At 44.8% G+C, this 24,625-nt stretch overlaps 1 protein-coding gene across 1 annotated transcript in view; it reads right to left on the minus strand.

Annotated features, from left to right (window-relative positions):
• The window catches only part of LOC311129731 (glypican-6-like), a gene marked incomplete at its 3' end in the record, with an annotated part of 153,811 nt that overhangs the window by 11,241 nt on the left and 117,945 nt on the right, over nucleotides 1-24,625 (minus strand). The window contains exon 7 of the mRNA XM_084162146.1: nucleotides 23,400-23,429. Coding sequence (XP_084018272.1) covers nucleotides 23,400-23,429 — 30 coding nt within the window. The remainder of the gene's footprint in view (nucleotides 1-23,399; nucleotides 23,430-24,625) is intronic.

Here is a 24,625-nt window from a genome sequence, read left to right on the forward strand (position 1 = left end):
CAAGCAACATACTAATATCTGTATATACAGTATATCTGTATATTATAGCTAAATGAGTTACAACGGCGCGATCCCATGTGATCCCACTTTGAAAAAACACAGAGATTACATGGGCACACCACTGACACGTCCCCCATATTGAGTGGCCCATGATTCCCTTGTGACAGATGATCTAATGAACTGAATGTACTGTACTGTGCAGCTAGAGAACTACTGGGAGGCTGTGTTGGTGAGGGGCTGTGTTGGCGAGGGGCTGTGGGGGTGAGGGGGCTGTGGGGGTGAGGGGGCTGTCTTGGTGAGGGGGTGTGTGGGTGAGGGTGCTCTCTTGGTGAGGGGGCTGTGTTGGCGAGGGGCTGTGTGGGTGAGGGGGCTGTCTTGGTGAGGGGGAGTGTGGGTGAGTGGGCTCTATTGGTGAGGGGGTGTGTGGGTGAGGGGCTGTGTTGGTGAGGGGCTGTGTTGGTGAGAGGCTGTGTTGGCGAGAGGCTGTGTTGGTGAGAGGCTGTGTTGGCGAGGGGCTGTGTTGGCGAGGGGCTGTGTTGGCGAGGGGCTGTGTTGGCGAGGGGCTGTGTGGGTGAGGGGCTGTGTGGGTGAGGGGCTGTGTTGGCGAGGGGCTGTGTTGGTGTGGGGCTGTGTTGGTGAGGGGCTGTGTGGGTGAGGGTCTGTGTGGGTGAGGGGCTGTGTGGGTGAGGGGCTGTGTGGGTGAGGGGCTGTGTGGGTGAGGGGCTGTGTGGGTGAGGGGCTGTGTTGGTGAGGGGCTGTGTTGGTGTGGGGCTGTGTGGGTGAGGGTCTGTGTGGGTGAGGGGCTGTGTTGGTGAGGGGCTGTGTGGGTGAGGGGCTGTGTGGGTGAGGGGCTGTGTGGGTGAGGGGCTGTGTTGGTGGATGGAAGGTTGAAACAGGAGATAAGAGATTAATTTAGTCCCGTCTGTATTACAGAGGGTTTTAGCTTTATGTTCCTGTAAAATAAAAGCATGACGTGTTTAATGGGAGTTTAATGGCATAGACATGAAACTATGACAGGGCTCCAGATTTAACTGGCTTTTAGTGTAGTTAGATATTCTCATTGATTTCAGGGGTGATATATTCACAAAATTCAGTTTCATAACAAAAATAACTGAACACATTAAATATGTATTTATTTTATAGAGATGTATAGCGATCGCAACGTCGTATCTGTCCCATTATAGCGTCTGTTTGCATACGGCAGTGCCAGTGAGGCTATCTTCATTTTGAAGTAGTCCATTTTCTTCTTCTACTACTTCTATTAGTTGGTAAACAAACTGAAAGGGTGTACAGTATACTGCCACCTAGAGAGTGTTGTTTGAACAGGTATAAAGCCATAGTTGGCAATTTACTACCACCTGCAGTTATGGAATGTTAGATCACGATTATAATTCATTGGCTGATCCCTCCTGATAACCGGGAAGGAATTATGTGATCCTTCCTTAACCCATAGGAAGTCTCACCCAGTTGACTACTTAAAAATGGTAGAACTGGCTTTGGGGCACTACAGAACTCTATACATCACTCTGATTTATTTATAGCCCATATTCTATGAACATTTAAATATATAACAAATATTCCTACAGAGTGAACAAAGGACATCTCCAGAGAGAGACATTTTACTTTTTATAACATGGAATTGGACTTTTCTACCTCAGCCTCAAATGTGCACCACATTTGACCAGAAAGTAATTCACTCCATAGGGATTAGGTTACCATTTGGGTCACACCCACTGTACAATAGATAGTCATAAACACCAAGCAACATACTAATATCTGTATATACAGTATATCTGTATATTATAGCTAAATGAGTTACAACGGCGCGATCCCATGTGATCCCACTTTGAACAAACACAGAGATTACATGGACACACCACTGACACGTCCCCCATATTGAGTGGCCCATGATTCCCTTGTGACAGATGATCTAATGAACTGAATGTACTGTACTGTGCAGCTAGAGAACTACTGGGAGGCTGTGTTGGTGAGGGGCTGTGTTGGCGAGGGGTTGTGGGGGTGAGGGGCTGTGGGGGTGAGGGGCTGTGGGGGTGAGGGGGCTGTCTTGGCGAGGGGCTGTGTTGGCGAGGGGCTGTGGGGGTGAGGGGGCTGTCTTGGTGAGGGGGTGTGTGGGTGAGGGCGCTCTCTTGGTGAAGGGGCTGTGTGGGTGAGGCGCTGTGTTGGCGAGGGGCTGTGTGGGTGAGGGGCCTGTCTTGGTGAGGGGGAGTGTGGGTGAGGGGGCTCTATTGGTGAGGGGGTGTGTTGGCAAGGAGCTGTGTTGGTGAGGGGCTGTGTTGGTGAGAGGCTGTGTTGGTGAGGGGCTGTGTTGGCTATCTTCATTTTGAAGTAGTCCATTTTCTTCTTCTACTACTTCTATGAGTTGGTAAACAAACTAAAAGAGTGTACAGTATACTGCCACCTAGAGAGTGTTGTTTGAACAGGTATAAAGCCATAGTTGGCAATTTACTACCACCTGCAGTTATGGAATGTTAGATCACGATTATAATTCATTGGCTGATCCCTCCTGATAACCGGGATGGGATTATGTGATCCTTCCTTAACCCATAGGAAGTCCCACCCAGTTGACTACTTAAAAATGGTAGAACTGGCTTTTGGGCACTACAGAACTCTATACATCACTCTGATTTATTTATAGCCCATATTCTATGAACATTTAAATATATGACAAATATTCCTACAGAGTGAACAAAGGCCATCTCCAGAGAGAGAAATTTTACTTTTTATAACATCCAAATGGAATTGGACTTTCCTACCTCAGCCTCAAATACTTCAGCACACCAAAGGAGTGAGAATAAAGTAAGAGAAGAAGAGAGAGAGAGAGCTTTTTCATAAGTAGACCAGATGCAATTTATTTCTATAAACTGTTTTTGGATATCTGAGTCAGTCTCCATCTTTATTCTGCATTCCCTATGAATAAATAAAATGGTATGAGGACTGCATCAATAAGCTGATCCTGGCAGGCTGGCAGCATAGCATACTACGACCACTAGATGGCACTCCATCTCTGAGAAAATTTAAGGAGTGTCTATGCCGCAGGGTTTCCCAAACTCGGTCCTCGGCACCCCAAGGGGAGCACGTTTTGGTTTTTACCCTAACACTACACAGCTGATTCAAATAATCAACTAATCGTCAAATTAGTGAACTGTGATCGAGAGAGAGAGAACTGTGATCGAGAGAGAGAGAGAACTGTGATCGAGAGAGAGAGAGAGAACTGTGATCGAGAGAGAGAGAGAGAGAACTGTGATCGAGAGAGAGAACTGTGATCGAGAGAGAGAGAGAGAGAGAACTGTGATCGAGAGAGAGAGAGAGAGAACTGTGATCGAGAGAGAGAGAGAGAGAGAACTGTGATCGAGAGAGAGAGAGAGAGAGAGACTGTGATCGAGAGAGAGAGAGAGAACTGTGATCGAGAGAGAGAGAGAACTGTGATCAAGAGAGAGAGAGAGAGAACTGTGATCAAGAGAGAGAGAGAGAGAGAACTGTGATCGAGAGAGAGAGAGAGAACTGTGATCTAGAGAGAGAGAACTGTGATCGAGAGAGAGAAAGAACTGTGATCGAGAGAGAGAGAGAGAGAACTGTGATCGAGAGAGAGAGAGAGAGAGAGAACTGTGATCGAGAGAGAGAGACTGTGATCGAGAGAGAGAGACTGTGATCGAGAGAGAGAGAGACTGTTCGAGAGAGAGAGAGACTGTTCGAGAGAGAGAGAGACTGTTCGAGAGAGAGAGAGAGAGAGAGTGAGAGACTGTGATCGAGAGAGAACTAAGATTATGTTAATGACCTTGATCATCTCTATGAACAGCTGACAGACAATAGGAGATATTACCAACTAACATGGCAAACATCCTACAAGCATCAGGTGGTTGAAATAGATGAACATACCTATCAGGAAATGAACAACACTTTCTGTTTTCTCTAACATCCACCACCGACAAATGTGTAGCCACAGGACATTGAAGGCCTGATTATTAAACATGGACCTCTGGTTAGGATAGAGAATGCTACTGACAGGAGTGTTCACCGTGATGACAGACACGATTATTTACTCATTTCCTTTCATGTGCCACTTTGATGAACACAGTTACATGTTGCACCACAAAAAACAGAAAATGTGCCATTTTACATGAGCTGTGTGTTAAATGGGTAGCTGGCAGTAATATTATCTTCTTTCAACCCTGTTCACCTGCATTCCCTGTCGAGGAAATAAATACAGTGCAAATCGCAGGTTGACGGTTATCGTCATGAAACGACCTGGAGGCAGAACTGAGCGATTTCCGCTTGATGGGCCGGTTGCAAAGTCAAAATTGGCTATAATGTAAAAATGCATGAAAACAAATATTAGCTTTTTGGTCTTAGTTTAAGGTTAGGGTTGGGCATTAGGGTTAGCAGTGTGGTTAGGGTTAGAATCAGATTTTATGTGGCTGTGCTAGCTAGTGACCACTCCGCAGCGCTGCCTCCAGAACAAGAATCATGACGAAAAACGCTAAACTGTGTACAAATCACTGTAGACTTAATTTGCCAACCTACAGTCTGACTTATGGTAGAAATAATGTCCAGGATATTTGATAAAGAATATCATAATAGTCATCAAGAGAGTACTGTTACTGCTCAGAGTTTCTGTATTTTACTAGCTAATCTCACCAGGACTACCCTATCAAAGAGCCTGGCCTTATCGCTATGCTTCTGAACTCATATGTACATTCTGTTTTATGCATCATGTAATCTATAATCCATTTCTCTTCAAAGCATGGAGCAGTCCTTTAAGGTAATGACAGAATATTTAGAATCCCTCCAGAGCACACGTGCCTGCTGATTGCACCGACATGCAGGGATAGTCACAGAACCTGACAAACAGGGCAAAACGTAATTGGGAAATGGGAAAATAGTTTCAGGATTGCTGAGGATCGAGGCTTTCTGAGCTTCAAACGACATTTCCGGTCTCACTTGTTTTGTATTCATATAGTGAAATGCAAACCGTTGCCACCAAGGTCATGAAAAAAAGTGTTACGGTTTGGATGGAATAATGTGTGAAAACATTGAAGATTAAACATGAAATTAAACAGAGGAGATCAAATGCTGCAGCAGAGTCCAGCCTAGTTTGCTGCCTACTCTCTCTCCCTGTCCTGAGTCATCTCTCTCTCTCTCTCTCTCCCCGTTTCGCTCTCTCAATCTTTCTCCCTCTCTCCAATTCTCTCTTCCACTCCCTCTCTCTCTCTGTCCCTCTCCCTGCAGCTGTCTGCAGGCAGATTACCAGTGGGAAACCAGCAGGTCTAACTAATGGATGCAAACAGCAGTACTGGGGATTAATCTAGCTGTAAACATGATTAAAAAGGAAGCTGTAATGTGCTAATGCTAGCAGTAAATAATTCACACACTACCTGTCATACAGCGGACATGACTTTACTTTTAAACTCGGATCAACTAAAGTGCCTTCAAATTCAAAGCAGTACGTTCCAAATCAAACATATCGTGCAGACTATATTTGCTCATTGTGGGAAATAATTGGGTAGTTCGGATTAGACAAATACATGGGCAAGAATATTTACAGATGATTATTATTAGCTAGGCTATAACAGTACAATACATTACACCATTCTAGAAGCAAAGATTTGATGAACATAACTATATATTTATTATTTGGAGGGAAAAAAATAAACCTAGAGTATCCGTGTGTATCGATCAAATGACACCTGTCACCTCTGTCACCTCTGGTGGTGTTCAGATGCCCTTGCCTCCAGATCAAAAGCTGACGTGTCACTGGCTCTGAAGCCAAAGTCACCCTCCTCCCCTGGCTCCTCCACAACGCTGCCAGGCCTCATAGCCAACGTCTTAACTAGCTACTGGAGGAAGAAGCCAACGTCTTAACTAGCTACTGGAGGAAGAAGCCAACGTCTTAACTAGCTACTGGAGGAAGAAGCCAACGTCTTAACTAGCTACTGGAGGAAGAAGCCAACGTCTTAACTAGCTACTGGAGGAAGAAGCCAACGTCTTAACTAGCTACTGGAGGAAGAAGCCAACGTCTTAACTAGCTACTGGAGGAAGAAGCCAACGTCTTAACTAGCTACTGGAGGAAGAAAGACTAAGGTGACTAACCGGCAGTCTGACAGCCAATGGACATTGACATTTGGATGTAACCTGCATGTCCAAATGTTAATGTCCATTGGCTGTCAGACTGCAGAGGTGAGATGTATAAAAAGGGGGGCCATGCCCTCACTTGATTCAGCGCTGCGTTAACAAAACATATCTTAGTTCCAATTTTTATTAAGGCAAAGTGTCACTTCCCTTTAGTGTCTTCGATGTCACATACAAAGTCCACTTTGATGATGAATCAGCTGTTAATGATGGGTTTTCTAAATGAATAACAAAGGATGTCATCACTGCTGCATATAAAAACTGTAGTTCAGTCACAAGTCTGCTACCAAATTAGTCTAATCATAGCCTGTACAGAAGGTCTGGCCGCAGAAATAAAAAGGGGCAGAGAACTCCATGATCAAATTATTTTCCATGGCAACAGTCATTACTGTCTGCATTAAAATAGTTTTTCATTTTATATAAATGCTGTATTCTAGCTGTATCTCAATTACAGTACAGAGCTGTATTCTAGCTGCATCTCAATTACAGTACAGAGCTGTATTCTAGCTGCATCTCAATTACAGTACAGAGCTGTATTCTAGCTGCATCTCAATTACAGTACAGAGCTGTATTATAGCTGCATCTCAATTACAGTACAGAGCTGTATTCTAGCTGCATCTCAATTACAGTACAGAGCTGTATTATAGATACATCTCAATTACAGTACAGAGCTGTATTATAGCTGCATCTCAATTACAGTACAGAGCTGTATTATAGCTGCATCTCAATTACAGTACAGAGCTGTATTCTAGCTGCATCTCAATTACAGTACAGAGATCAAGGAGTCTGCTCTCTGCACCAAACTCCTACTCAAAGTGTCTGACTATGACCAACACTGAGGTGAAACGGATGACCCTTGACACACGTATCTCTGTCCACAGCAACAGGAATATTTCCGCTTGCTCATCAGACCCTACGCTACTGCATTGGGCAACACTGCTGGTTCTCATGCTGGTTCTAGCTATCAGCAGAGACTGATTCAGACCTGGGATAAGGGCTGAATTAGACAGTCCTGCCCTTTGTCAAGGTTGGTCAAGTATCTATTACAGTACCTGTTACAGTACTGTATTGTATTCAACAAAAGTGGAATCCAAACAATCTTAAAAAACACTACCTATGTTTTTGAAGACTGCTGATGTCATTGTCCCCTGTTCCCTAGTCATTCTCCATTCTCCGGCTCCAGGGTGGAGAATGTTGGCGGTGCGGTGAGGCCCTGTGGGTGTGTGTCCCTCGACACGGCTATTTAATCACTGGTGTCTAACACCTCATAAACCCTTCTTCCTGGGCCTGGGTCTCCTCATAAACAGCACAGTCTCTCAACCAGGACACACCATCTGTCCCAAAACCCACTCTGCATATTAAAAATCTAAAACAAAAATAATATTGGCCCACCAAAAAAACCACATACTGAGTAAATGACCTCTGTGATTGTGTTTTGAATAAGACTTTCCACAATAAGACTCAGCATTGTGTGTGTGTGTGTCCTTGGAAGAGAGTAAACTGCTGTATCTGACAGGTGACAGGGTTCACTGCTTACAGCAGGCAGTGGATGTGTGGGCTCATTTCACGCTAATCAATAACAATCAACAGAGGGCAAATACAAACATGTTTCCCCTCTGTGACGATGTATTGGGCGACCTCTAGATGAGATCAAACAGGTTGTTTATGCTTCCAGGTTATGCACAGACAGGACGGATATACGTGAACAGTTCTTCCTTCAGACTCGGGTCAGGCAATGACATGGGGAGTCTTTACAGTAACTGACATGGTGAGTATTTACAGTAACTGACATGGTGAGTCTTTACAGTAACTGACATGGTGAGTCTTTACAGTAACTGACATGGTGAGTCTTTACAGTAACTGACATGGGGAGTCTTTACAGTAACTGACATGGGGAGTCTTTACAGTAACTGACATGGGGAGTCTTTACAGTAACTGACATGGTGAGTCTTTACAGTAACTGACATGGTGAGTCTTTACAGTAACTGACACGGTGAGTCTTTACAGTAACTGACACAGTGAGTCTTTACAGTAACTGACACAGTGAGTCTTTACAGTAACTTACACGGTGAGTCTTTACAGTAACTGACATGGTGAGTCTTTACAGTAACTTACGCGGTGAGTCTTTACAGTAACTTACGCGGTGAGTCTTTACAGTAACTGACACGGTGAGTCTTTACAGTAACTTCAAAAGGTTGTTTGTTTCATGAAACTATAGCCAACTGCAGTACGACAAAATGAAGCTTCCAAAACACAAAAAAACCTGATGCCATTGGCAAACGGCCATCCATTATTGTAAAGACTAAGTTAATATCTTCATGAGTAATACAGTAACTGTATTTCGGAACAATTAACAATAGGCAGAAAGTAAGCTGTCACACTGTCTTCAGCAGAAGTCTGAAATTGTCTGCAGCATTCTGAACTTGTCACACTGTCTTCAGCAGAACTCTGAAATTGTCTGCAGCATTCTGAACTTGTCACATTGTATCAGCAGTACTCTGAAATTGAATTTGAATAAAGTGCTTCAATCAATGCCAAACTGTGGCGAATTTGTGGTACTGTGGTATACTGTATTTCAATGGCTACATGATATAAAAGCATTTGGAAGCCATTGACTATTTATCCATGCTGCAACAGGCGGAGGTCAATCATCCTGCAGCCCTCTAGCCCCTGCCACAGCCCCACACTTCAGTCCTACCCCCAGCTCTAGCCCTACCCCCAGCTCTAGCCCTACCCCCAGCTCTAGCCCTACCCCCAGCTCTAGCCCTACCCCCAGCTCTAGTCCTACCCCCAGCTCTAGTCCTACCCCCAGCTCTAGCCCTACCCTCTAGTCCTACCCCCAGCTCTAGTCCTACCCCCAGCTCTAGCCCTACCCCCAGCTCTAGCCCTACCCCCAGCTCTAGCCCTACCCTCTAGTCCTACCCCCAGCTCTAGTCCTACCCCCAGCTCTAGTCCTACCCCCAGCTCTAGCCCTACCCCCAGCTCTAGTCCTACCCCCAGCTCTAGCCCTACCCCCAGCTCTAGTCCTACCCCCAGCTCTAGTCCTACCCCCAGCTCTAGTCCTACCCCCAGCTCTAGTCCTACCCCCAGCTCTAGTCCTACCCCCAGCTCTAGCCCTACCCTCTAGTCCTACCCCCAGCTCTAGTCCTACCCCCAGCTCTAGCCCTACCCCCAGCTCTAGCCCTACCCCCAGCTCTAGCCCTACCCCCAGCTCTAGCCCTACCCCCAGCTCTAGCCCTACCCCCAGCTCTAGCCCTACCCCCAGCTCTAGCCCTACCCCCAGCTCTAGTCCTACCCCCAGCTCTAGCCCTACCCCCAGCTCTAGCCCTACCCCCAGCTCTAGCCCTACCCCAAGCTCTAGCCCTACCCCCAGCTCTAGCCCTACCCCCAGCTCTAGCCCTACCCCAAGCTCTAGCCCTACCCCCAGCTCTAGTCCTACCCCCAGCTCTAGCCCTACCCCCAGCTCTAGCCCTACCCCCAGCTCTAGTCCTACCCCCAGCTCTAGCCCTACCCCCAGCTCTAGCCCTACCCCCAGCTCTAGCCCTACCCCCAGCTCTAGCCCTACCCCCAGCTCTAGTCCTACCCCCAGCTCTATCCCTACCCCCAGCTCTAGCCCTACCCCCAGCTCTAGTCCTACCCCCAGCTCTATCCCTACCCCCAGCTCTAGCCCTACCCCCAGCTCTAGCCCTACCCCCAGGTCTAGTCCTACCCCCAGCTCTAGCCCTACCCCCAGCTCTAGTCCTAACCCCAGCTCTAGCCCTAACCCCAGCTCTAGCCCTACCCCCAGCTCTAGCCCTACCCCCAGCTCTAGCCCTACCCCCAGCTCTAGCCCTACCCCCAACTCTAGCCCTAACCCCAGCTCTAGCCCTACCCCCAGCTCTAGCCCTACCCCCAGCTCTAGTCCTACCCCCAGCTCTAGCCCTACCCCCAGCTCTAGCCCTACCCCCAGCTCTAGTCCTACCCCCAGCTCTAGTCCTACCCCCAGCTCTAGTCCTACCCCCAGCTCTAGCCCTACCCCCAGCTCTAGTCCTACCCCCAGCTCTAGCCCTACCCCCAGCTCTAGCCCTACCCCCAGCTCTAGCCCTACCCCCAGCTCTAGCCCTACCCCCAGCTCTAGTCCTACCCCCAGCTCCAGCCCTACCCCCAGCTCTAGTCCTACCCCCAGCTCCAGCCCTACCCCCAGCTCTAGTCCTACCCCCAGCTCCAGCCCTACCCCCAGCTCTAGTCCTACCCCCAGCTCCAGCCCTACCCCCAGCTCCAGCCCTACCCTCTAGTCCTACCCCCAGCTCTACCCCTACCCCCAGCTCTAGCCCTAACCCCAGTGCTAAACCCCAGCTGCCCTAAGTCCGAGTAGCCTCAGCCGTATGCAGCCCCAGCCACCCTGCCTTGGTTCCCTAGAGTCCTGATTACGTCTCTGCATTAAATCTGCCGGAGCGGAAGGCTATGACTTAACACAGAGATCCCAGCATGGCGGTGGCATGTCCTGCCTGTGTATCATTCCAATGCCCAAGAGTGATGGTCCATACGTCCGTGACAGCCTTGTCTTTGTGACTGTTATTACAATGCTTCCCGGCAGCAGCACATACTTGACGTGAGGCGAGAGTCTTATTGTCATTCAAATGGGACTATTATTTTCAGGTTGATTTTGATTTAACTTTAGAACAGTGGGAGAAATGAAGCAGGATCTTTCTCAGTGTTACGGTTGAGAGAGTAAAACAGTGACAAGGCTACAGAACAATGGAAATGAAACGTGTCTCCACTCACAAGGTTCCACATTCTGTATATCACCTGTTTGGAATGTGCAATCCTCCCATTAGACAAGGGGATAGCACACGTAGAGCAATGATGAAACAACACTCACATCCACAGAATAATGCGTAGCGACTTCTTCAACCATGACCCAGTGCATCTTCAATTACAGTAGAAGAAACAAACAGTTTTGACTGGTGTCATATGTTGTTTATGGTGACGATAAACTGCTGTTTTGATTCAATTCCCAAATATATATTGAATTGTAGCATTTATTTCAAAAAATACCTTGAGGAAATGTCATTTTATTCTACTCTATTCAACCCATCAGTATTCTTGTATGAGAGAAATCCTTTAACATCATGTTTCTGTGCTTCTATCTTCTTACTTCTCTAGATCCTGAAATAGCTGTAAAAAAGTGTTGTTTCAGGGGACGCATAATTACCTGTTAATGGCTTCTCTCTCGAGGGATCATTAGTTCCATCACAGGCAAATCAGTCCACTTCTTTCTCACTTCTAATTTAAACCTTTAGTGGATAGATAATAACATTGAGAGGACAATACCAAATACGTACTGCCTGAAGAAACCAATGCTTTACAAGGAGGAGTAAGTGTGTTATAGTGTACCGTGTTCAACTAATTGTGCTCTGAAAATATAGCACCAAACCTACTGTATTAACATACAGTATGTCACTGTGCATTAATAGTGACATCTTTAATTTACTCTGTCTACTGTATGTGCATATAAAGTACCCACGCTGTTCCTCATTCTTGCTTGCAGGTTCCAGTGGGAGTGTATTAACAAAGGGGGTGAACAGCATCCAACAACAAGTGACTTCTTTCAATGAGTTGCTGTTATCGCAGCTATTTTACCATTTACATTTACATCATTTAGCAGACGCTCTTATCCAGAGCGACTTACAAATTGGTGCATTCAACTTATGATAGCCAGTGGGATAACCACTTTTTATTTTATTTTTTATTATTATTATTATAATTGTTATGGGGGGGGATGGGGGAGGGGGGGGTAGAATGATTACTTTATACTATTCCAGGTATTCCTTAAAGAGGTAGGGTTTCAAGTGTCTCCGGAAGGTGGTCAGTGACTCCGCTGACCTGGCATCGTGGGGGAGCTTGTTCCACCATTGGGGTGCCAGAGCAGCGAATAGCTTTGACTGGGCTGAGCGGGAACTGTGCTTCCGTAGAGGTAGGGGAGCCAGCAGGCCAGAGGTGGATGAACGTAGTGCCCTCGTTTGGGTGTAGGGTCTGATCAGAGCCTAAAGGTAAGGAGGTGCCGTTCCCCTCACAGCTCCGTAGGCAAGCACCATGGTTTTGTAGTAGATGCGAGCTTCAACTGGAAACCAGTGGAGTGTGCGGAGGAGCGGGGTGACATGAGAGAACTTGGGAAGGTCGAATAAGTTGTAGGGGTTTAATGGCACAGGCAGGGAGCCCAGCCAACAGCGAGTTGCAGTAATCCAGACGGGAGATGACAAGTGCCTGGATTAGGACCTGTGCTGTTTTCTGTGTAAGGTAGGGTCGTACCCACAGTCAAATTGACCCAGCATGCCGTATTCGGAGTAGCTCCAATTTATATGTCCTGCCGAATACCCTGGTCTCAGTCCCTCAGCGACTCTTAGGCAATTCACTTTATAATGGTGCACTCAATTTATCAAACAGGGATCCCTTGGTGAGGAAAAATGACAGAATATTGATGAAATGGTTGTAAGTTTGTGCTAGTGATTTGCCCTAGGCTAGGACTGGAGAAGTAGTTAAGCGAGAGGAGATGATTAAATGGAAGCTCAGATCAATCACGGGCCTGCTCTCCCCCGGCTGGGCCCTCTCTCCCCCGGCTGGGCCGTCTCTCCCCCGGCTGGGCCGTCTCTCCCCCGGCTGGGCCCTCTCTCCCCCGGCTGGGCCCTCTCTCCCCCGGCTGGGCCCTCTCTCCCCCGGCTGGGCCCTCTCTCCCCCGGCTGGACCCTCTCTCCCCCGGCTGGGCCGTCTCTCCCCCGGCTGGGCCGTCTCTCCCCCGGCTGGGCCCTCTCTCCCCCGGCTGGGCCGTCTCTCCCCCAGCTGGGCCGTCCCTCCCCCGGCAACACCATTAGTTAAGATGAAGGAATGATCCATAGATGGAGACCCGGCTAACAGGAGACCAAGAGGAACTTGCTTGTGGTCGGTGGGGGTGGTTGTGGTGAGTGTGGTTGGTGGGTGGTGGTGTGTTTGTGCGTCTGGCGATGGGAGGGAATGTGTTATTTCTCCTGTGAGAACAGAACTGTCCACAAGTGGTGTGGAGCCATGGCTGTTCAGCTGTTCACGTCTCTAAGCAGAGTGGCATCCTGACATGATTGGGAATAGAAATACCTTTCTTCATTCTGTCACTAGACACAGCTTTGAGCGAGCATGGTGCCATGACATCTTTCTCCTGTTTAACACACAGCTCATACCCTCCCCTTGTTTCACAACATAATCTATTTGTGGATAGCTAATTGCTAATTCAATAAATAAAATACAAGAAAACACCACAACTGTGTTGTATAGGGAATGACTGGTCCTTAGATTATAATGTATTATAGAGTATTATAGAGTATTATAGAGTATTATAGAGTATTATAGAATGTGTCTACATCTTCTGACTATTTTCTGAATTCTACAATGAGAGAGAAAGGACTAGTATCCCCCATCTCCTCATCTCATCCTGTGATAGAACCACGCTGATAGAACCACACTGATAGAACCACACTGATAGAACCACACTGATAGAACCACACTGATAGAACCACACTGATAGAACCACACTGATAGAACCACACTGATAGAACCATAATGATAGAACCACGGTGATAGAACCATTTGCTAACTTGTCCCGTTTGCTCATCCTCATTTCCCTTGAAACCACCTGGCGAATTACAAGCAGTGGCTCTAGAGGCCTTGAAGAAATCACTAAACCACTTGTGTCAAACCCATTTGTGTTTCGCAAAATTCTGAATGCAGTCTCGGGTGGTTATCCAAGATTGCTGGTATTTGCTGAATTTGTCAGGCTACCATTTTCAACCATTACATTCGTATGCTTGAGTAACGCCCTTCGTTCAGAGATTCCTAAATACACTGTCAAATAATAGGACTATCCATTTTTACAATGTTTATGTTCATGTGGTTTCGGGAAAACGAACAATTATGTTAGAATCTGTGGAATCTACATAATAGCATGGCTTAGGCTAGAGTGGACAAATACAACCACTGGATATGGGGACAGGCCAACTTACTTCCATTAAGCTGTCTCCAAAACAAGAATGTTTCAGTGGCTTTAAGTGATTCTGGACTGCAGATGGTTTATGTATGGGTCAAGTCTTTGGAGAAGGAGAGGATGAAGGTTTCCTGGAAGTGGTATAACCCAGGCCACCACACTGGCATTTCACGGGTGTTCCAATGGGTATTGCTGAAAATCACACAGGATATGTATAGTTGTTTCAAATGAATGAGAGACTTAATTCTATGAGATCCAATTCTACGAGAGACCTAAATCTACTACGTAATACAATATTACAGGTATAACAGGTAGCATATAAACCACTAAGAAGGAGCACAACTTCAGCTCAGAGGGCAGAATATAAGATTCAGCTGCATCAGACTGTTGTTGTGTTCCAAGATGATGCTCGTCTAGCTAACGAAGATAGACTGTAGCATGGTATCTATGGCACTGATCTGAAGCTATCCAATTTCTTTTACTGCGCATGAGGCGCCACATCCATGCACAGCTAGAGGACTTTAGTCTCCCAAAAAGCAATCAATGAGGCCAGCACAATTAATTTACATCCACACAAATGAACTGGGGATGGCGAGCGCGCAGATTTGCAAGTACATGGAAATGGACATCATGCCTATCGAGTTACAGAAATCTGAAGCAAAGAGTAAAATTGCACAGAAATAATCGAACAGGGTTTATCAACCTGTTGCGACATCCACATTCAGCTGTGCACCAAATTATGCAGAGACTGGAGCAATATCTTAATCTAAAATGTTTTACGTGCATTAATTTCTAACTAAGATAGCAACAAAACATTATTTTATAATTCAATCATTTAACTTTTTTGCTTCCTGCTTTTTTCCTGTGATTGAAACATTTTCTTTTCCCATCAAATCCTGATAAATCAAGTAAACAGGTTGCGTATCCATGCAGTAAACAAGTTGCGTATCCATGCAGTAAACAGGTTGCGTATCCATGCAGTAAACAGGTTGCGTATCCATGCAGTAAACAGGTTGCGTATCCATGCAGTAAACAGGTTGCGTTTCCATGCAGTAAACAGGTTGCGTATCCATGCAGTAAACAGGTTGTGTATCCATGCAGTAAACAGGTTGTGTATCCATGCAGTAAACAGGTTGTGTATCCATGCAGTAAACAGGTTGCGTATCCATGCAGTAAACAGGTTGTGTATCCATGCAGTAAACAGGTTGCGTATCCATGCAGTCCAGACAAGAATGTGGCAGGAGAAGACACTGAATAAAATTAGACCTTAACTTGTACTAAATGGTACAATAAAGGCCCGCCCTATCATCAAACATCAGCCGTTAAAGGCCCTCTGAGCCTGACACTCTGTAGTGTCTTCATCTCCCTTTGGACGTTCAAAGATCCATTCCTCTCTCAGGACTGTGATGGCGGATGGTGACAGGATGTCAGGCAATTAAGCAGTCATTACTCATGGAGCTGGAGCCTGGAGGTGGGCCGGCTCCTCAGGGCTCCCACATACATTTACATTTACGTCATTTAGCAGACGCTCTTATCCAGAGCGACTTACAGTTAGTGAGTGCATACATTATTTTATTTTTTTATTTTTTCATACTAGCCCCCCGTGGGAATCAAACCCACAACCCTGGCGTTGCAAACGCCATGCTCTACCAACTGAGCTACATCCCTGCCGGCCATTCCCTCCCCTACCCTGGACGACGCTGGGCCAATTGCGCGCCGCCCCATGGGTCTCCCGGTCGCGGCCGGCTACGACAGAGCCTGGATTCGAACCAGGATCTCTAGTGGCACAGCTAGCACTGCGATGCAGTGCCTTAGACCACTGCGCCACTCGGGAGATGCATAAGCACACAAACACATAAGCACCGCAACGCAGCCAGACGACGACACACAGACACAGACACTTCCTAAGTCCCAGCCATCCCAGGCTCGGCTCACGTCCTTTGACTAGCTAATCCACCGATGAAGTCAGGCACTAACTCAGAATCAAAGGACTCCTTAGCATTTCAAACGTGCGATATCACTGGGAGTGTAACTGATAATGATGATATCAGGGAAGTTAAAGGAGGACGGTGAGTGGTGTAACTGATAATTATGATATCAGGGAAGTTAAAGGAAGACGGTCAGTGGGACGACAAAGTGGTGGAAGTGAAAGAGGCCTCCCACAGGGAATCCAGACAGCTCTGGTGATGAATAAACAGACAGGAGCAGTGATAACTGCTGCATCCGTGGGAGACTGCAGCTACAGTAGGAGAAACCACAGGATCCTGGTTAATAACTGGCCTCTACCTGGCAGCTGGAGTTAGGCTGCTTCAATGGGGGAAATGCATGTAGAAGGCATCTGGATGAGCAGACAATATTAATAACATTCCACCCATGAGGCCACTAGGTCATTTAACTGCAGGAAGGGCTACAGAATGATGAGGTTACAGTACCATACCATATGTCTGCACTATATCCTTAGAGTTGTTACACTGCTTTAATACGCCCTATAACTCATACATCAATGAAAATACATTCTGACATACAAAATGCATATTGTATTCAGAAATAGATACTTCAGCAGAAAGTCATTTCTCTGTGGGCAGTGTGATTATTTTAAGACAACGTCCAGCTTCACATTTCATGCTAATGACGGGCTTTGCATGAAGAAAAGCACACCAGTGTGTCTGTTTAAGATTCAGACTCTCGCCACCACCACAACAGCTCTTTGCATTATTATTAAATGAACTCTATGGCATCATGAAACTGAGAGAGGACGGCTGACTGTGGAAAGCTACAGTAGCCTAGTAACTCAAACTTTTTATGGAGCCAGGAAGATCCGTGAACCAACCAGCACAGCAGAGAACTAGACACCCCCTGGCTACAGTGCACATGGACGCTCATAACGGACACCCTCATCAGGTGTCCATGTCTAGCCGTCACATGTCCATAATCAGCCTCTGTCACTCACCTCAACATCTAAAGGGAATCTCCAAGTGGGCTAATTGCCCAGTTATTCATGGAGCAGTCTGGAGGCCTTATTTCACTCTGTCTGCCATTTGAGCCCAGACGACGACAATGACGACCGCCACCGGCGCCGCCACTGCTCCCTCAGCCACCACCACCGGTCCTGGTTGTACACCTGACTACTATCTACAGCACCGGTCCTGGTGGTACACCTGACTACTATCTACAGCACCGGTCCTGGTGGTACACCTGACTACTATCTACAGCACCGGTCCTGGTGGTACACCTGACTACTATCTACAGCACCGGTCCTGGTGGTACACCTGACTACTATCTACAGCACCGGTCCTGGTGGTACACCTGACTACTATCTACAGCACCGATCCTGGTGGTACACCTGACTACTATCTACAGCACCGGTCCTGGTGGTACATCTGACTACTATCTACAGCACCGGTCCTGGTGGTACACCTGACTACCATCTACAGCACCGATCCTGGTGGTACACCTGACTACTATCTACAGCACCGGTCCTGGTTGTACACCTGACTAATATCTACAGCACCGGTCCTGGTTGTACACTTGACTACTAATACAATGTTTAACAGTCAACGTTGTTACGGAATGCCATAAAACACAGAGGCCATGACTAAGGTCTCAACAGCTCCAAATACGCAATGCTTTGTAAATCAAACACAGACTACTCTGCAATAACATAAAAAGGTTATTTAAAAGAGTACTCTTATGGGAGTAGCTTCTGAGACAGTGGCTGAGATGGAATATATATCAGGTATGCCGTTGTGGCTTTGGATGTCACTGTGCTTGTTTACAACAGTAGTTGCCAGGCAACACACAACTCTATCTCGTCTGTACAGATGTCGGAACTTAATATGATCCATTCCGTCGGAGGAGGAAAATAAGATTCCTGCAGCAGGAAGATTTGAATGAATATTTAATATTTAGAATCACTATAGCAGCGTGAGCAACTAGTGCTAGCAATTCACTGAACAACTATCCCAAAATGGAAATATCTGACACGACGTAAACAAGCAACCAAATTGATCTCCTCGGTACCTGTTAATGAATGAAGTTGACAGCGACCAGAATAATGATCCTACGGGTATAGGGTCCTCCTCTCACGTATTGCTGGTCTACTGCTCCATCGTTGTGGACATGACAGGTAAGCTTGTATGCATGATATCATACAGGCTACGATTTTTTGAGATAGCCAAATAAGCAGTTTTACTGACTGTTTAAGACTGATTAATAGCCAGAATAGTGGTGTTTCACTGTGAAGATAATATTGCATTAGAGCTGCTAATGCTTTTTTCTAATGAGTAGGTTTGCATTGTGATTAAATCATACAACTATCAAACGCATGCATATTATTAAATGACACCGATGTTCAAGATAAAATGGTTTTATATTTGTTGATAACTAATATTGAAAAGCAATGAACGAGAAACATGTGGAGACATCAACACTTTTGAATTAATGCTAAGATTTGTATTGTTTTTCCTGTATCTGTGCATGAGTCCTTAAAAACAGTCCATTGTACAAAATGAATAATTCCTAAGTGAGGAACATCTCAAGGAGATTAACCTCCAACATTCATAAACTTGTTCAGTACATGAGGGCAAATTCAGACAGCCACAGGTGTTTTTATAGACAGGACAGGAGTTTACAGGTTTTTGTTCCAGCACTTCACTAACACATGATTCAACAAATTGTGATCCAAGTTGAAGACTTGCACACAGTGCAATCCCTGGGACAGAAATCATGTCTGTATTTTAAAATGAACTTCATAAATTGCAATGTCCTGACAAACCTGCATGATAAACAATAACATGGGTGAATCTATTTCTATCTAACATTGTGATGTTGTATCCTCCTGAATAATATCCTGTGATATTGTGATTATCCTGGTGCCTGGGAGGTTCACAACAAGTTATTTACATCTGCAGGGTGTTGTATTTTTTGACTTTATGTTTTTTTACCCCATATGTAACTCTGTGTTGTTGTTTTTAATCGCACTGTTTTGCTTTATCTTGGCCAGGTCGCAGTTGTAAATGAGAACTTGTTCTCAACTGGCTTACCTGGTTAAATAAAGGTGAAATAAAAAAAAATGGTGGGATGTCCTTCAATCTGGAACAAGCAGAGACAAGGGGGGAAGAAATTAACCACACTGCTCAAATTTCAATGCTGGTTCAGGTTGCTGAAGCCACAACTACCTTTATTAATGTGCAATTGTTTTTATTACAGTTCTGCATATTTTTAGGCTTGGTCAAGTTGTTTACAGTAAGAGTAGAATAACTTAGCCTCTAATTTTAACTAGTAACACAATAGGGGAAGGGAAAGTGGCAAGAGAAAGTTAGCTAACGTTAGCTAGGTAATGTTAAACAGACACTGCATGCAGCTTGCTAGCAACACAGTCTCATTATCAGAACAAATTACTTGTCTGGCTAGCAAGCCTAGATTGAACAGAGCACAGCTGGCTACATTTCCTACGTTATTCATCGGACGTTGTTCATATGTCTTACCTCCAAACGAGTCGGGCAGGACCGTTTTCTCCTGCCAAGCCAATGCAATGGAGTGAAACGCGATCAGGTGCCCACTTTAGTACCTCCTTGCCGAAGGATACATAGGATTGGGACATGCCAATTTTGACGTGGTGCCTAGAAATTCTGCCTCAAAAGGCAGCATCCTTATTACCGCCAGCTGATGTCTCGTTAAAACATCAATACGCGCTAAATTCAGCCGCACAGCTGATCAAACATTATTGGTCACCTCATTACCGCTCCCTAAAAGATAATGTCGGTGTCCTGCTTGCAACCAAAGTCTTTCAAGAAACACTACCGTTCAAAAGTTTGGGGTCATTTAGAAATGTCCTTGTTTTCCATGAAAACATACATTACATGAGTTTGAATAGTAAATATAGCAAAATGAATAGGAAATGTAGTCATCAACAAGGTTAGAAATAATGATTTTTAATTGAAATAATTGTGTCCTTCAAACTTTGCTTTCGTCAAAGAATCCTCCATTTGCAGCAATTACAGCATTGCAGACCTTTGGCATTCTAGTTGTCAATTTGTTGAGGTAATCTGAAGAGATTTCACTCCATGTTTCCTGAAGCACCTCCCACAGCTTGGATTGGCTTGATGGGCACTTCTTAAGTACCATATGATCAAGCTGCTCCCACAACAGCTCAATAGGGTTGAGATCCGTTGACTGTGCTGGCCACTCCATTATAGACAGAATACCAGCTGACTGCTTCTTCCCTAAATAGTTATTGCATAGTTTAGAGCTGTGCTTTGGGTTATTGTCCTGTTGTAGGAGGAAATTGGCTCCAATCAAGCGCCGTCCACAGGGAATGGCATGGCGTTGCAAAATGGAGTGATAGCCTTCCTTCTTCAAGATCACTTTTACCCTGTACAAATCTCCCACTTTACCACCACCAAAGCACCCCCAGACCATCACATTGCCTCCACTATGCTTGACAGACGGCATCAAGCACTCCTCCAGCATCTTTTCATTTGGTCTGCGTCTCACAAATGTTCTTCTTTGTGATCCGAACACCTCAAACTTTGATTCGTCTGTCCATAACACTTTTTTCCAATCTTCCTCTGTCCAGTGTCTGTGTTCTTTTGCCCATCTTAATCTTTTATTTTTATTGGCCAGTCTGAGATATGGCTTTTTCTTTGCAACTCTGCCAAGAAGGTCAGCATCCCGGAGTCGCCTCTTCACTGTTGACATTGAGACTGGTGTTTTGCGGGTACTATTTAATGAAGCTGCCAGTTGAGGACCTGTGATGCGTCTGTTTCTCAAACTAGACACTCTCTAATGTATTTGTCCTCTTGCTCAGTTGTGCACTGGGGCCTCCCACTCCTCTTTCTATTCTGGTTAGAGCCAGTTTGCGCTGTTATGTGAAGGGAGTAGTACACAGCGTTGTACGAAATCTTCAGTTTCTTGGCAATTTCTCGCCTTCATTTCTCAGAACAAGAATAGACTGACGAGTTTCAGAAGAAAGTTATTTGTTTCTGGCCATTTTGATTCTGTAATCGAACCCACAATTGCTGATGCTCCAAATACTCAACTAGTCTCAAGAAGGACAGTTTTATTGCTTCTTTAAGTTTTCAGCTGTGCTAACATAATTGCAAAAGGGTTTTCTAATTATCAATTAGCCTTTTAAAATGATAAACTCTGATTATTAAACATAATGTGCCATTGGAACACAGGACTGATGGTTGCTGATAATGGGCCTCCGTACGCCTATGTAGATATTCCATTAAAAATCAGCCGTTTCCAGCAACAATAGCCATTTACAACATTAACAATGTCTACACTGTATTTCTGATCAATCTGATGTTATTTTAATGGACAAAAATAATGCTTTTCTTTCGAAAACAAGGACATTTCTAAGTGACCCCAAACTTTTGACCGGTATTGTATGTTCGCCCTTCTGGTTGGTGTTGTCATCGCAACAACTTAGTCATTTGAACAGACTAAGGGCGATTTATCTATACTAAACCAAAAAATTTACAAATTCAGCGATTGTACCGAGTTACAGTTTATATAAGGAAATCAGTCAACTTAAAAATAGAAATTAGGCACTAATCTATGGATTTCACATGAATGGGCAGGGGCACCACCATGGGTGGGCCTGGGAGGTGCGGCAGGTAGCTTAGTGGGTAAGAGCGTTGTGCCAGTAACCGAAAGATCGCTGGTTCTAATCCCAGAGCCGACTAGGTGAAAAATCTGTCGATGTGCCCTTAAGCAAGGCACTTAACCCTAATTGCTCCTGTATGTCGCTCTGGATAAGAGTGTCTGCTAAATTACAAAAATGTAATGTAAAATGAGGGCATAGACCCACCCACTGGGGAGCCAGGCCCACTCAATATGAATGAGTTTTTCCCCACAAAACGGCTTTATTACAGACAGAAATACTCTTCAGTTTCATCAGCTGTCTGGGTGGCTGGTTTGATCCCGCAGGTGAAGAAGCCGGATGTGGAGGTCCTGGGCTGGCGTGGTTACACGTGGTCTGCAGTTGGATGTACTCCCAAATTCTCTCAAACAACGTTGGAGGCGGCTTATGGTAGAGAAATGAACATTCAATTCTTTGGCAACCGCTCTGGTGGACATTCCTGCAGTCAGCATGCCAATTGCATGCTCCCTCCAAACTTGAGACATCTGTGGCATTGTGTTGAGTGAAAAAACGGTGCACCTGTGTAATGATCATGCTGTTTAATCCGCTTCTTAATATGCCACACCCGTCAGATGGATGGATTATCTTGGCAAAGGAGAAATGCTTACTAACAGGGATGTAAACAAATGTGTGCACAAAATTTGAAAGAAATAAGCTTTTTGTGCGTTATGAACATTTCTGGGATCTTTTATTTCAGCTCATGAAACATGGGACAAACACTATACATGTTGCGTTTATATTTTTGTTCAGTATATTTGACAAGCATTCCATACAATATAAATAAAGTATTTCCTTGTTTACCACGGCAACTCTACTGTGGCAATTTACCCGACACTTTGTGTGAATGGAAACTAATGTTGGTGTAGCCTACTGACTGTTATTATTTTATTTGTTTCATATTTATGTTATCCAAAAGTGTCTGGTATGGTCATTTCGTATCAAGATCCGGGGTAAAATAACCCTGGACTGTCCATATTTGAAACTACATCAAGTCAATCAGGGGATTGAGTTATTTGTGCCAGAAGGGCATGGGGCTGGAATCAAACCCACACTGACACAATAGGCCTATATGAAGGCAGTGGTCCTAACCGCTAGACCACCCCAGGCCAACATTGAACTCAATTTTGACAGTTCATTTGTAACCTTCGGATACACTAGACACTTGTATGCCATAGCCTAGTGGAGACCAATATCTATCTTGTGTTATTCATCTATATAAAACGATGGTTGTTGATCTGTAGCGCTGCATTTCAGATTTCTTAAAACATTTATTTGAATGTAATGTAATGTAATAGGACCTAGGCCTAGCGTTTCCTAGTTTTGAGTGAGTGAGAGAAAACAACATTATTTTGATAGCAAGCTCTGATCCCAATGACTCGACTGCCCCACACGCAGAGAAAGAGAACTGGTCATTGTCAGCCACTCGAGACTCATTTGAATTTCCAGATGCATCAGGAAAATTATCAGCGACAAAAGAGTGATCAAATTAAGATTAAGATGTAATTCTTCTTTTTCAGTGACAATACATTAGGGAGTAGGGCATAGGAGACAATATAAGACAATGGAGTCCCACACAAAATTATATAAGATAACAGTAGAATTCATAAAGCTTACACTGTGTTGCATTGCACTCCAGACAATCCTCTGGTAGGCAGCATAGAATGGGAAAGAGAAGCATTTTAATTAAATAGAGCGAGGTGGTGGAGGAGGAAGATGGAGGTACACACACAGAAATTACATCCAAATGCATACATCCGAAGACATCAGAGTCCTTCAAAAAGAGTTAAGAGGAGGAACAAAGTTAAGGGAAATAATAATTACTATTCATTAATTAAATAGATGGAAGAACATTTATATTTTCTTATAATGATATACTGGCTTTAGCACGAAGCCATGCAGAACATCATTTTCTCAATCCATTTATTATTTTCCTGTGTTAGAAAACAGTCTTGACTTTCAATTGAGTCCATAATTGAAATACTGCTGTCCGAATGAAAATATATGTGCAAAAGTTGAATATTGTTCAACTTGCAGCTACAGATGTTATACGTCAAACAGACACATTTTGAATAGATAAACACATTTTGAATACATTCAAAATGACGATTATTGAGAGAAAAACATTTAACCTCAAGGTTTTTGTTCTACAAAAATAGCACTGCATGATAGTGGTCCTCTGTAGCTCAATTGGTAGAGCACGGCGCTTGTAACGCCAGGGTAGTGGGTTCGATCCCCGGGACCACCCATATGTAAAAATGTATGCACACATGACTGTAAGTCGCTTTGGATAAAAGCGTCTGCTAAATGGCATATTATTATATTATTATTATTATTATAGTGCAGTCAACTCGGTCAATTTGACAAACCTTAACTCCTGGCCTTCACATTACCCACTGCATGCAGACAGAGAGACTGTAGTTGTACAAATAATATATGCTGAGAAATTTCCCTCACCTGAATTGGACTGTCAGCTTTATATTGACCTCTACCCTTACCAAAACACCAAGTTAGGTGTCACTGTGATACTAATCAGAACAAGATTCAATGAAACAAAACAAAGCTAATCTGATGGAAAATAAAGGTTTACTTTATACAGCAAACACCTGACTCTGTCAATCTCACAAATTACATTAATCTTTTCTTTCTTATTGGTGAGGTACACAAAGACAGGAAAAGCACGGGTTGATGCACACTTCTCTTCGCCCTCTCGGGGTAAAGCTGCTGATTTGTTAACAAACACGGATCGATAGAGAGACAGAGTGAGGCCTGAACGGAGGGCGTTTTAATCAACAGTGTCAAGACAGAAAGTCAAATGATGTGGGCTGTGTGTCTCTGCCTTC

Source organism: Coregonus lavaretus (genome assembly GCF_964263955.1).
Source record: "Coregonus lavaretus genome assembly, chromosome: 5".
In the NCBI taxonomy this organism is placed as follows: Eukaryota; Metazoa; Chordata; class Actinopteri; order Salmoniformes; family Salmonidae; genus Coregonus; species Coregonus lavaretus.